General features: G+C 40.2%; 1 protein-coding gene across 2 annotated transcripts in view; it reads right to left on the bottom strand.

The window, feature by feature from the left end:
- The window catches only part of tgfbr2b (transforming growth factor beta receptor 2b), a 32031-nt gene that overhangs the window by 4731 nt on the left and 12524 nt on the right, over window positions 1–14776 (bottom strand). For both annotated transcript variants that reach the window (XM_035671842.1, XM_035671843.1), the window contains 5 exons: window positions 7139–7437; window positions 6795–7043; window positions 6505–6618; window positions 5667–5804; window positions 2981–3122 (listed from right to left, as the gene is read on the bottom strand). In XM_035671842.1, the coding sequence (XP_035527735.1) occupies window positions 2981–3122; window positions 5667–5804; window positions 6505–6618; window positions 6795–7043; window positions 7139–7437 (942 nt within the window). The remainder of the gene's footprint in view (window positions 1–2980; window positions 3123–5666; window positions 5805–6504; window positions 6619–6794; window positions 7044–7138; window positions 7438–14776) is intronic.

Genomic DNA, 14776 nt, shown 5'->3' with positions numbered 1-14776 from the left:
CAGCGCCCCATGAGCAGTTTCTTGAGGTTAGGTTGCCTTGCTCAAGGGCACCTCGGCAGTGCATAGGAGGTGAAACTGGCACCTCTCCAGCTACCAGTCCACACTCCATATTGTGGTCCGTGGGATTTCAACCGGCGACCCTCTGATTCCCAAGCAAAGTCCCTACACACTGAGCCCCTGTAGTCCAGTGGGTTGCATTCCTGAAATGCACTGTCCATGTGTTTTCTGACTTTGTGAAATCCACCTACCCTGTAACACTATCAGCTTGTTACTCAAGCGAGGCAGTGAAGGCACCACGACTGGAAGGGATATGGCATTTCCTTAGGCACAAAGCAGAAGAGACAGGAGAAAGGCATTGTTGTAAGTTTATTGCAACAGTGTTCCAAGTTGAACATTATGCAGCATTTTGTTAGACTGTTAATTGTCATTACCCCCAGAGTTCAACTGGATTTAACTTTGTTGGAAGCGATAGTGGCAAGGTCAGTTTACACTGCAAAAGCGGAATCTTAAGAAAGTAAAAAAGTCTTGTTTCTGGCAAATAAGATATTACAGCTAATATTGAGCTTGATTTAACCAGGAACAAGTTCCAACAATGTTTTACATAATATCCCAGAAGAGGAAGATTATTGTCCAAATTTTAAGAGTAAGACCAATTGCACAACTTCTCAGTTTAAGAGAAAGTAGTCTTATCCTCGTCTTGGAAATGAAGCAGTTGTTTAGTTTTTCACTGGTTTAATAAAAATGCTAAAATAACAATACTTCTGATGCCTTCATTTAAAGTCAGTTTTTTAAGGCCTGTTACAGTATTTTAGTGGTCTTTTATGCTAGTTTTTAGAATTCTAGTCAAGCAAAACTGACTTACCACACTGGCAAATTGTTTTGCTCAATTCAAGAACATTTTATTATATTCAAGAATATTTGGCTTGTTTCTAGAAGGGCTGTTTTTGCAGTGTGTGACCCTGTCCCTCTTAGATACTGTATGAATGGGGGAATCCAGGAGGACATAGCCACGGCGTAGTGACAGTGACAGTGGAGTAAGGCGTGTAGTTGTGATAATTAAGTTTAAGGTAAGTGGTTAGGTAATGCATTATGTCATTGCGGGTCCTCAGAGAAATACAAACCAGTGTTTGAGTGTGCTGCATTCAGGCAGACACTTGTTGCAAAGATGAGCACAGATACAGAAAAATGTCTCAGACACTGACAACAATCCAACTTTACAGCTGCTCACATACACAACCATACACACACTCCAACCTGGGGATGAAAAATGTCCTCACTTTAATATGCCTGTTTTTGTGAGGACATTCAAGCCTCATGAGCATAGACACTCACACACACACACACACACACACACAGCCCAATGAAACAGGTACAGTATCCTCTCCAGCTCTCTCTGATTTCCTGCCCAAAGAAGGGCAACAGCAGATTTCAGATTGTCTCCCTCACATATCAGACATTCCTCAGATTCCTGCTGCAGACCTGGAGCTAGGGTCGAGGTGCAGTCCGACAGACACTACCATCAGACTCCCCACTGACACACAAACCTCCAGTCACCGCATAACAGGAAACAGTAGCCTGAACCTCTTGTCTGCACTATGTAGGTCACAGACACACACACAGGCGTACAGTACACTGTTAGTACATGTATATTGACTCAGATTGCAGTACAGTATGCACAATCAAATACATTGATAATCAGGATGTAGAGAATGTTTTGTTGATGAAATATCAAACAAAACCATGTCTCTTCACTTTAGTTACGTTAACTTTGAAGCTAACTTAGGTGTGTCCTTTATTTTGTTGTATCTGTGTAACCAAAAACAAAGGTTTAGCATATTTATTTAAAGCTGCACTAATCAGCATTTTTATTTGATATGAAAAATGGGTCAAATGACTGTGCTAATGTGATAGATGTCACCTGTAGTGTTGAAACAACCGAAAACTATAACCAGCTCTGCAGTTCCACATAGCATCTTTCAGCTCATTGTTTTGGTTTTACATCCTATACCTTCTCCAAACTCAGTTCTAAAAACCTTGCTATTTGCCATTTAGCAACTTTATAATGTGATGATATGTCAAAGTTGACACCTTGCTCCTAGGTACAATTTAATCTGTGGTGAAGCTGCAGATTGCAACTAACTGAACATAGCTCACGTTTGTATTTGACAACCTGGGAATGAGAACAGGCTGGGAAGTGTGTAGAAGAAACTATGGCGACCAAGATGGTCATTCTAAGATAACAAAAACACAACAATTGCTATATTCAGGTGATTATACACTAAAGCAAAACATTCCATTTCTGCCAATAGATCCTCCTAAATGTTACACACCTTTAATGCAGGTTGAAGAATTATGACATTACATTAGTTAAAGCTACAATATGAACAAAGATTATCTCACTTTTCCAGAAACCTATTCCATTAGAATATCTGAAATATGCTATATGCTATCACATAAAACATATACACGTAGGGCCTTTCAAATTATACCAATTATTTTTTTCTAAATACAATCTTAACAAGAAAGTCCTAAAAGATTAAATTGTTTTTATTAAGATAAAGAATATCATCTTTAGGGTGTATTTCCTGAAGAGTTTTACGCAGCTGGGAGTGAAGGGAGTTAATTATCAAAATAAAGAACATCAACAGAAGTAGAGTCATGTTGATCACATTACATTACAGATGTGACACATGCCTTCACATGCTGCTTTCCCAGCTGCATGTGAGGACGGATATACTGGAACATGATGACATCACTAGCAGCCAATCGGCCCTGCCTGCTGAGCTTGATGTGACAACCCAAAACTCATGACATGCTGTCAAAGTTGAGTTATCTCAGTGGTTGACACTTCACCCCAGCAGGGTTTGTTTAGTTCTGTGTGTGATTATGTGCTTATGTGTTACACATTACACTTCCCAAAGGTCCGACATAGGTAATTACTGATCAAGTGTGTTTGTGGTGTGTGTGCGTGTGCACTGACCTCCTATAGCTTCACACCTTGACGTCATCTCCCAAAGCACAAGGGCCATGGAGTAAATGTCGGTCTGTTTGAAGGACTCGATGTTCTCCAGATTCAGTCGGGCCTCCAGCACCTCTGGAGCCATGTAACGCGCCGTTCCCACCTGCAGTACAGATATGCCAGGAGAGGTTAACACCCAAACACACATACACTCATACACACAAGGAATTCTTGTTTCTGATGTTTAACCAGGTAGAAAGATTACAAGAATAACCGTATCTCACTCTCACTTTGGCACACCACCCACACATTAAACACTGTATCTGTCTACAGGAGTGTCATGTTTACCTTCTCCTATTGTCTGGCTTGTGAGTTATTGCAACCGCTGGGCTCAGTGACAATAAACCTAACTCATCTCCTGGCTTTATTTGTTAATGGATGACATATTGGACAAGATACAAAACTACACTGATGACATGTTTTCTTCTCTGGTTTTTCAACTATTTGATGTGCATAATCAAAATACACACATCACTTACTCCACTGAGTATAGTTGAGCTTACTTTAAGGTTGAAAAAAGTTATTGTTTTCCAAGTCAAAAGTCTCAAGTCTTGGCTATGGGGTCCCAAGTCGAGTCCATAGTTAAGACCAACAAGTCCTCAGTCAAATCCCAACTCAAGACCAGTAGGTTCACAGTCAAGACAACCAAATCCAAAGTCAAGTCACAATGTAAGACTAATACATTCCAATCCATGACCCAAAACCAGTCCAATAGGTCACAAGTTAACATCAACAAGTCCCAATTCAAGACCCGACTGAATATCAATAGGTTCAATGTCAAGATCAACAAATTCCAATTGAAGTCCCAACTCAAATCCATTAAGTCCCAATCACAACTGACAGTATGGCAATCCATTGCCATTTTGTAATTTTAAGTCAAAAGACTTTAGTCCTCGAGGTGCCCTATAGCTTACCTGGTAGAGCTGGTTGCCCCATGTACTAATGCTGAGTCCTTGCTGCAGCGGCCCAGGGTTTAAATCTGACCTGTAGCCCTTTGCTACGTGTCATCTCCTTTCCTGTCTATCTTCAGCTGTCACTACTGTAAAGTGACAGCTGAAGATTGAAAAAAAATGACTTTAGTCCAAAGTGAAGTCACGAGTCATGGTGGTCAAGTGGAGCTACAAGCCTTTTTTGACTTTGTCGAGGCAAATCTGAAGTCATCAGATGCTGCTTGCATACCACTGGTACTGTATGAGTAGGAAATAGCAGCTCAGTAGAGTAATGTTTTTGCATGAATCAGAATGTATTTGCATAATGGTGCTGATAATGGTGCTGAAATTGCTGATGCGGCTGTGCCACATCAGCAATTTCCAACCAGGAAGCTGTTACATAATGATCCCTCATGTCAGAATTAGAAAACCTGACTGGAAGTCTTAAATTGGGACTTGACTTGGAACTTGTTGATCTTGACTCTGGACCAACTGGCCTTGCATTGGGACCTGAATTGGCATTTATTAGTCTTAAGTTGGGACTTGACTTGGGATTTGTTTGTCTTGATAATATGTGTATATGGTACACAGTATCACTTTCACCACTACTTTAATAACCCTCAAATAACTCTTAAGTTTGGTTTTCAGAATTGCATAACTTTAAATCTATCAAAATACATTTGTGGTTCAACACACAGAGTCGAACAAGCTTGCAGAATATTGCTGACATAATATCTGTGGTTGTGTGTGGAACCCTTTCTTTTGTGGCAGCCCATGTTTCTTCACAGGTTTTTTCCAAGTTGGACCGCATGAACACACACAGAGGTTATAATTACAACCTACCAGCTGGGAATTTCCAGCTTCCAATTGCATATGGAACACAACATGACTGCCACGGATCATAATTTGAACATTTGAATGGATAAAACAATGCAACAGAGAGCACTGGAACAGATGAAGAGAATCACAGTGTACAAGACTGAAGGGCGGCAAGTGGCGATGTGATTCATAGGTCATAGGTTTCTCCTGTATTTGCATGCACTGTTTGTATATATTTGTGTGAATATATTTGAGTAGAGGATAATATGTGTGTGCAAAGGGGTCACAAGTATGTCAACAGTCTCTCACCTGTCCCTGTTCATTTCCAGCCAGTGAATCATAAGTCATAAACAAGCAGGACAAAGTTACTGTCACTGACAGACTTGAGGAGCTTTTATGTCACAACAAAGCATTTTCCACTACCTTCATCCCTTGATTGCTGTCTGTCTCCATCTCTTCTGTCAGCAAATGAGGTGTGTGATAGAAAATGGCAAAACAAACACAGCCAGCTCATATCTCACCAAAGCTGTTTTAATGCAGAGCTTTGATGGCGAACAGACAAAGTTACCATAACAGCACATAATGCAGATGCAGGCGCCCGGTTAGCTCAGTAGGTAGAGTTGGCGACCCATGTACGGAGTTGCTATATCTTTGACTGTCACTATCAATAAAAGGCAATAAAAAAGGCCAACCCCCCCCAGCACATAATGTACTTGGTTTGTGACTACTGACACTGACAGGGAGCTGTCCTCAAGTACTGTACTTGAGTACAATTATTAAGTACTTTGAGTATTTCCATGGCAAAGGGCCACTGGTCGGACTCAAACCCTTGGTTGAAGTGAAGCATATGAAGTCACACCATAAAGAAGAAAAGTAATTAAAGCTAATTTTCATCTGACCTGTCCACTGTTGGCGAGGTCATCCACAGACAGGCTGCTGTCCAGGCGGAGTCCCAGCCCAAAGTCACACAGGCAGCACGTCAGGTCGTTCTTCACCAGGATGTTGGAACTTTTCAGGTCTCGGTGGACTATGGCCACCTTTAGGCACAATAGTAATATGGATGTAAAAAGTGTACATTTCGAAATAATAAGCATCAGAGTAGGTAAATAAATTGCAAATGCAAAAAATTTGAAAAGCACAAATGAACTTGCAATAGCACAGAAATTATATATAAAGACATTTTATATTGATCAATGTGATAAATGACGAGATATCTTGACCCCTTGACGTTTCTTCTGGTGTCACCAGACAAAAAAGTTTGTAGACACGGAATATCGCAATTAAGTGGGCAGGTTGCCATGAAATTTGCCAGAGGATGAACTTATTTCATTTCAGAAACTCCACTAGCATTACTTGCTAGCACCATCTGCAGTTCATCAATGAAAATTTGCTGAGCACATTTATGATCTCAAGAGGACACACCCTTTAAAGACCGTACAGTTCTTAAACACGACATTTCCATACTACGTACATTTTTAGTTCTATGACTGATAGAGCTTGAAATTGTCAAGTATGTCTGTCAGTATGATTGTTCTGTCAAATACTCATTACACTTGAGGGGTTGCCAGTGAGGCTTTAGACTTTTTGTCTAAATATGATCATCATTTGGACATTAAATCTATACTTTCTAGATGCAGTCTACGTTAGTTGTTTCTTTCTGTATCTATTTTGACAATGATTACTATTATTATGATTAGTATATATTTTTAGCTCTGGTATGCTGTCACACAGTCCTACCTTGGGGCGTCCACAGGGGAGGCGGTCACTGTGGAGGTGGGCGACACCCCGGGCCAGAGAGCTTCCCAGCACCTGCAATTCCTCCCAACTGATCACATTACGCGTCAGGTGCTCCTAGAGGGCAGAGGGATGATGGGATTAGTAGTATTCTAAAATGGGTTGATACTTATAAAGTTGCTAAATGGTTGAAACTTATGAAGGAAAAACAGACTCTTTGTGGCAATTGCAGTTCACAACATGGAGTAACACTGCCTCTCTCATGTTGGGTTACCTGACAGTGGTGGTCTCACCTGTAAGTTTCCTCTGGGGTGGAAGGCAGTGATGAGCCAGTACTGTTTCTCCACCTTCCTCTCCTCAGCTGTCAGGAAGTGGAGGATGTTCTCGTGTCGGAGGTCTGTATTGGAGAAGATGTCTTTCTCGTTCTTCCAGGAAGCGTACTCCTCATAGGGGAAGATCTTCACAGCCACCGTTTCAAACTGATCTGAGGTGGTCTGCTTCAGCTTACCCTTGTATACCTGGGCAAAGCGACCCTTTCCCACCTGGGACAGGATCAAAAGTTACAGTTTTAGTTAGAATTTAAATCAAGATGGCTTTGAACAAAATAGCTCCACAAAATACTTCTAGGTGTGTATACCAGCAGATCCAGCTCTATAGGCAGCGGCTCAGTGTTGTGGTTCAGGCTGTTGGCGCGCGTCGAGCTGCTGTCTGACCTATCGTCATCCATCATGATGGCGCAGGCATCGCTGCAATCCAGCCCACCGGCTTTTGGCTTCCGCTTCTTAATGCTGCTTTCCCATTCTCGATTGAGCATGCGTTGCCGGTAGGCTCGGTACCAGTAGAACATTCCCACAACCACAGTCACCATCACCAACAGGGGCAGCAAGCTCACAAGAATCACAGAAACCAATGGATCGTCTGGAGTTGGATCCACAACTGGAAGAGAAGATAGAAGATTCATCCAAACCTTTATATAAACTGGAAGAACCATCGGGTTTAAAAAGGTATAAAAAGGCTGAGAGTATATGGCAAGAGCAAGACCAAAGCAGCACACAACACTGAAAGGAAAGTAAGTACAAAACTACTAGTAAACTAGATCAACACATACAGTGGTGGAGGATACACCCACCAGAATTGTATTTAGCTACTACCAGGTTATAAAATTCCCAGATCTAAGAGCTAAACTGCTTGCGGGTTCTTGGTGACATTAAGACCTACTTTGAATTGAATCTTAAAAGTCAGCATTAAAGAGGTTTAAGATAGTGTGTGCTGATTGCGGTGAATGCTGCAAACATGAGTCATGATAGTTTGCTGTCATGTTGGCAGACTGTGCAGTACTTTCCCTACCTATCTGAAGCTAAGGTAGGCTGAGAGTTGAAACCACCAACATGGGTACAAAGCGCTGTTGAAGACAAGTAGGAGTAATTTTGGACTGACAGAAAACAGCTAAGATTTTTCAAGTGACTGCTTCCACGTAAAAGAAGAGAACTGATACTGGCTTACTGACAACATTGTCACGTTATCATATTTTAAGGGAGTGGTGAAGCCATGGGTCGTATAACCCCCTGATGGTGTCTAGACACTGGTGATGGTAATTGGATGACGACAATAGCTTAAGATCTGGCTGTGATGAGCTCAACCTGGATGCTGGATATGATGAACTAGAGGTAAATGGGGTGGAGGAAGGTCGCAATGATTTTGCATTGAAATGACAGCTGAAAGCAGCAAAGAAGAAATCAGATTAAAACGTTGACAGCAATGGTAATGATGACTGGTTTATTGAGATTGCAGCAAAATATGGTTGTTTGAACTGAAAGAGTATCCGGATTCCATTTTTACAATTTTTTATCCAGCACCCATAAAAAAATATTTAGACACCTCCTATTACTCTTCAGAAAACAGCCTACCGTTTCCACAAAAAATTAAGTAGAGTGAAGGTAGTGGCATAAAGGCAGGTTGTTGAAGGACACACAGCTAAATATGTGTGTTTTGGGTGCTGCAAACAGCAGCAGCAGCAGCGAGATGCAATTTCCTCCCACTACTCATACAGTAACAGTCCAACACAAGTCAGCCCACCACAGGGAAGTCATTCTCAACGCCTGTGCTATGAAAACAACATGCTGTTCTCCACTCTATGGAGTGCTGTAAATCATGTTCTTTCCATCGTAACAATGACTTTAAAAAGTATATGTACATATGGGTCTGTATCTTTAAGCTTGTGATCTCAGTAGGGAGCTGACTGTGTACTCAGTCAATAGGCCTACAGTAGACCCTGCCAACAGTGAGCTGCCTTTACAGCTTCATGAGCTATAGCATTAACTACCTCCTCTGACTCTGACTGCCAGCCCGGACAGAACGGCAGCCAACCCTCAGAGCTCCAGCGGTGGGGAGAAAACAGTTGAGAGCCTGTCTGCCTCGGCTTGGCCCGGCCCGGCCTGGTCTGCTCTGGCTGGGCACCTTTTCAAAGAGTGTCTCACTCAGTCTCTCAGGGGAACATTACTCCTGAGCGAAGCTGCCACATTGGCAGGCTGGAGGAGCTCGGACCAAGGACTGACCATTGAAGAAGTCACACCACCCTGCATCTATTTTGCATTCAGATTTTCCACTGAGCACTATGAAGCCATAGAAATGTATCACAGGTCACTCAGTCAAGTCAAAACTACAATTGAATACATCAATAAATAATACTGTGAGTTACATAATTATAATGGAATGCAACAACAAATATAAACATCAGTTAAGAAAATTGATTTTTTAAAATTTGTTTTTATTTGGTACCAATCAGTTGATAAAATTAACTCCTAATTAACTAATTTAGCTCATTAGTTCCCCTAAAGGTCCAGTGTGTGCCATTTAGTTGGATCTATTGGCAGAAATAGAACATCATATCCTAATTACAGCAGGTCACCTTCCACGGAGGGCGCCCTCTGGAATGTCATGCTGCAGCTAACTTTTGTCATAAAAAACACCAGCCAGTGCACATAATGTCATATCATTCATTTACAGTCCTGCATACTACTGTACTGTCAATGTAGGCTATTTTAGCCAGCAAGCTTACACTAATACAGTTCTATAAAATATAAAGAATGACACAATAATGTCCAAGGCTTCCCATATCCACTGTGGTCCTTGATGAAGATAGATAGATAAGATACATAAGATACATACACTTGTAGATGAAGTGTTATGAGGATATAAGCTAAGTGTCTGTAAACTTCTAATTAGTGTTAACAACATTATAAGCATTAGCTTGTTGTTAAAAAATGTTAACTTTGGCTTTTCAATTATGACTCTTAAGCAGTACACAACAAATAATTATCATCATCTGCACTGCCTGGTGTAGTTTTATGACAAAGGTTATTTGCAGCTAATTATAGATAGTAGGCTGGTGCTCAGTGTGTTTTCATAGCTGGCCACAGTCAGTTTGAATTGTCTGATAACCTTTTATTGCAAGTTGTGGGACTGACTGAGCAGCACACATGCAAATGACAACTATTTGTGGCTTGATAGTTATTTACAGGTGCTAATGCAACAACATCAGAGGCTTACATTGCATGCAGCAAAGACTGAACTACTCTGTGAAAAAAACATTAGACTTGTTTGTCACCCTGAGACTTCATGTAACCTTTATTATAATGTGTGCAGTGATCACGGCACACAAAGCTCTATTTTGCACACATGTGCCCTAAGCAACAACTGGCATATGATTATATAGCCTCATTAACTTTAAAATAGGTCTGATTCACATGCTTTAAACTCTCTTTCTCTTCAAAGAAACTATAACCTTTGAATCTATCATGTACTGGGTTGCTGTGTCATCATACAAGGTAAAAATATTCACAGTGGGATGAATAATATCTTCATTTTGTGGTTGTGTGTGTGTAACTGTAAAGCAGTAAATCTTTCTGAAATTGCTGTGGGCAAAAAACGTGGACGCAATAAATCAAAAATACTAAACACAAACACACGCACAGATTTTTTGATTTGAGAGAACTTCAAAAGTCTGGTAGTAAAGTGGGTTGCGAAATAAGAAGGCCAGACAGTCAGACACTGCTTCTCAAATTCCATGTGTCTGTAGGTGTGTGTATGCTTTAAGGGTTTTAAGATTGCTTGGAGGTTTTTGAGGTTTTAGGTTTATTTCCTTGCCGTCTTTCTGCCATGATTGGAGTGTGTGTTAGTGTGTGTATTTGTGGCAGAGACACAACCAATCGGACGGTGCCAAGACAAACTGGTAATAGGACTCATGTTGCCTTTTCCAATCAGGATGCCAGAGTGTTCTCATGCAGTGTTCAATGAGGTTTGACACATCATTCGGACTAATAGAGGGATCCTCGCCTCCGGTTTGCAATTACACACGTCATCTCTCTGTGTGTGTGTCTGTGTGTGTGTGTGTTTCAGGATCTGAATGGTGGGATTTCAAATGCTGCCATCTCTGACTCATGCTCTTAATGCTCTAACCAGTTGCTAATTATTTGGATCCTCACATCATTTGGTGAATAACAAAGTTGTGAGTTGGATATTTAAAAGAAACTATTTTCCTCGGAAAATGATGGAACCAGACATGATTTCATGTTCGAAACAGGTGATGGGTGGATAGATGGAAGCCATTATAAACAGAGAGGAGGTCGAAGCACACTTCCAACAGGCCTTCACTGTACCAGTGTGTCTTCTCAGCCAGCAGAACCCTTCTAATGAGGCTTTAAATGTCCTTATTCATGTTGACTTGATCAAACATTTTCATTCAAAGCCAGTGGTTAATTTCTGGTGTGATATTTTATCAATCAGATTTGTGCATTTTCTGATTAGGGTTGTAAATTGTCCTTACATCTTTCAGAATGTAATAAACTGCTGTTTTGTGTCAACCAGCTGTAACAGAGATATGGAGACGATAACAGCTAACAGGTGAAGGATGATGTCATGTCTGGCAGTTGATAGCTTTATGGTGTCTAGAAATAGCAGCTATGTGCTGATAAGACGCTGCTATAGCAGCTCCATGACTGACCTTGTGGCACTTTGATTTCTCATAAAATCAATCATGGAATGCATAAAACTGAACAGGAAAAAGAGGCTTTACATGTACTTACACTACGAGGAAAGTTTTAAAACATCAGCATTTAAAGCTGCACTAATCTTTTCTTTTTAAATATTAACAATGGTTAAAATGACTGTGAAATGTAATAGGAGTCACTCATAGTGACAAACCAGACAATAATCACCTAACTCTTGACATATATACACAAATATACAGAGGTGGAAAAAGTACACACATTTCTTAAAAACAGACTCTGATAAAAGTACTGATTCAAGTTCTTTGCTCAATTAAAAGAGGCAAAGTACCAGTTTATAAGTGTACTCAAAGTATAAAAGTGGTAGTAGAAAACTACTAAATTACAGTAACACAGTATTTGTACTATATACTTTATTATCTATTTAGTGTAAAGTGATACACAGCCTTGAGATCGAATCAGAGTCAAAAAAGGAGGGTGACTATAGGGTTTACATTTACTCAACCTTATTAGATTAGTTTTGAGCTTCTTCTGCTGCCCCTAAGTGGCTAAAAAAAATCAATTAATACAGCTGTCATATAACGTATCTGTAGGGTTTTGTAAGTTCATTAAATATTTGCTGTTGGTTATACTCTCTGCACACTGCACCAAAAGGTTCCGAAGTTTCCTGAAGGTATGTTTGCACTATGCATGGGTTTTATTTCATGACATGAATCTCATATTAAAAAATGTGTTTACCTTCTTTCCCCCTGGAGTTTTTACCCTTCTAAATGTATATAAATAACCTGCCTTTATCCAGGCTGGTATCATATTATGGTGGAGCGTGGAGGAATCCAACCACAGGGAGGCTGGCAACACTGACTAAAAGTGAATATCACACTCACTATTTACTTGTTATGGTAACAGCACTGCCTTTACAACCCAGACTGCTTCATAAATACGGCTCATATCTCTCCTGCTCTCCATCCCCTCCCTCCAAAGTCTCCCTGTGCGTCACTCCGCTTCCGTCTCTGCATCTACTTCCTCATCCCGTCTCGGCATTCTCTGTCCTCTTCTGTCACTTTGCCTCACACATGTCCTTCTCCTTTCCCTCCTTTTTATGCATCTTAGAGTTGGCCTGCTTGAGTCATTTGTCTGCTGTGTGACCGACTGATGTACTCACTGAGGGCAGGCCAAGATTCCACAGTTAAGGAGGAACTGTAAAAAATCGGAATAAAAATACAGCTCTTGGAACATGCACAGAGACACTTTTTCCTTTACAGCTCCACGTCCCCCTTCTTCTCCTCTTCCTCTTTGCCGCCTGCATCAAGAAGTCACTCTAATTAACTTTTCCGTTTTCTTATTTTTATCTCTTGTTCTTCTTCTTTGTCATCAAAATAGATCATAGCATCAAAAATCCCCACTTTATATCATGAGGAAGATTTCATTCATCATGAGGGATGCCAAAATAACCCATGAAATGACTTGGACGGGATCAGGAGACATCTGTGAAAAAATACAGACGGTACGAGTGAAGGAATCCATGTTGGGAATGAATTAGTTCTACCTCCATCTCATTCCTCACATAGCGTGCCTCAAAGTGTGTAAAACTGACTTTCACAAGTGCACAGCTGTAAATACAGCACTAAAACAAAAAGCATGTTACTATGACAAGGCAGTATTTACTATCTATGCCTCCCTTCCCACTGAAACTAGTTCACAAGCTCCAAAACACATGTGCAACTGACACTGGCTGAGAGGCGGTGTTAGTCTGCTCCAAATCATCTTAATTAGAAACAAATGCCGTATCACAGAGGTCTAAGTCTCTCTGAGTGTGATGGATGATCTCTGATCAGCTTTTATGTTCTTGTAGCACAATGATTGTGAAAGTGCAGGAAGTCAAAATGAGGATTCTAAAGTAGTATGTCCACACTATTTCTGATTAGATTTGAAAAAGGGGTTTTGTCCACACTAATATCTTAACTTAAAAACTTACAGTCCACCCCAAAATGCCAAATTAAATAGAAACCACAATGTGATAGTACATACGTACACCAAGGCCACACAGTCTTCAAAACTGTTTATTCTAATAATAAAAATGTTTGAAAAGAGGTCTCAAACTCTAATTGTCTTGGGGCCACTGCTGCTATTGTCATCTCATAGGAGGTCCACTGCCATGTTCAAGTACTACAGGAAAGCACAATATTGAAATTGACACTGATACTGAAAATAGTTCCATTACTAACTTTCATCAATCAACAAATGAAGGCCCAGAATGCTGCTCTCTTCTCATCAACCCTTTGACCTTTTATTTTGTGCCAAACAAAACGCATTCTTTCAATAGAATTGTGTTTTTGTTTTAATTGTGTATAAAGGGATAGTTTAAATTGATATGAAACATGAAAAGGTCACGTGGCGGGTCTGATCTCAATCAAAATACACATACTGATAGACAACAATAGTGATGTGACAGACAGGATCTTTAAATATGGGCTAATATTTGTGCCAGTAGAAACTGAATGGAATCTTGATAATTGGTAGAAAACTGAATCTGAATTGCTCAACTTGAATAATTGTAAAACTTTGAGAACACTGAATCGATATTCGGTAGTGAATCTGAATTGCACTTGCAACTGAAACTTGGTAATTTGAAGCCTCCACTAAAATTCAAGTTTTACTGTAACTTTTTCATTTCCAGTTCTCCTCAATTCAAATTCCAGTTCTTCATTTCAAATTCAGTTCTTTTCAATTTCATTGTGAAATTCAGTTTTCTCTAAATTTAATTTCAATCCACAAGATTCATTTTTTAAGGTCACAGACGGGTCAAACCTTAAGCAACATTAAACATTAATTTATTATTTTTAGGCTTGCCGAAAAAACATGCCGTTAAAACCCAAAAGTACTAAAACTGGAAAGATGTAAGAGTTAACTCATGTCCTGAACTCCTATATTAAGTTTTTTTCTTATGTCGGGGTGCCATCAAATTTACAGTGCTATTGTTAATTTGAGCATAGAGTCTACTGTAGCTTGATTGACAGGTCGCCTACAGATCTTGTTCATCACAAGTAGCCCAGCAGATGAAGCATGAAGCACCTTCAATACCTTGCTTCGTCGTCTTTTTTTTTTTTCCCCTCGTATAAATAGAGTACGGAAGTTTCCTATTAAATGAACAGGTACTAGCTGTTGCTTTAAAAGGACTTGAAACGTGCCTTCTGATTAAAGATCAAAAATGCTCAAAGTAATAAAAAATGTTTATATAAACAGTTTAAAACACTAGGTTGCAGGATGGG

This window comes from Morone saxatilis, unplaced genomic scaffold, assembly GCF_004916995.1.
Source record: "Morone saxatilis isolate NCDOM2014 unplaced genomic scaffold, NCSU_SB_2.0 Contig24, whole genome shotgun sequence".
Classification (NCBI taxonomy): domain Eukaryota; kingdom Metazoa; phylum Chordata; class Actinopteri; family Moronidae; genus Morone; species Morone saxatilis.
Note: the sequence above shows the minus strand (reverse complement) of the source record. Positions and strands in the feature narration are given on the sequence as shown.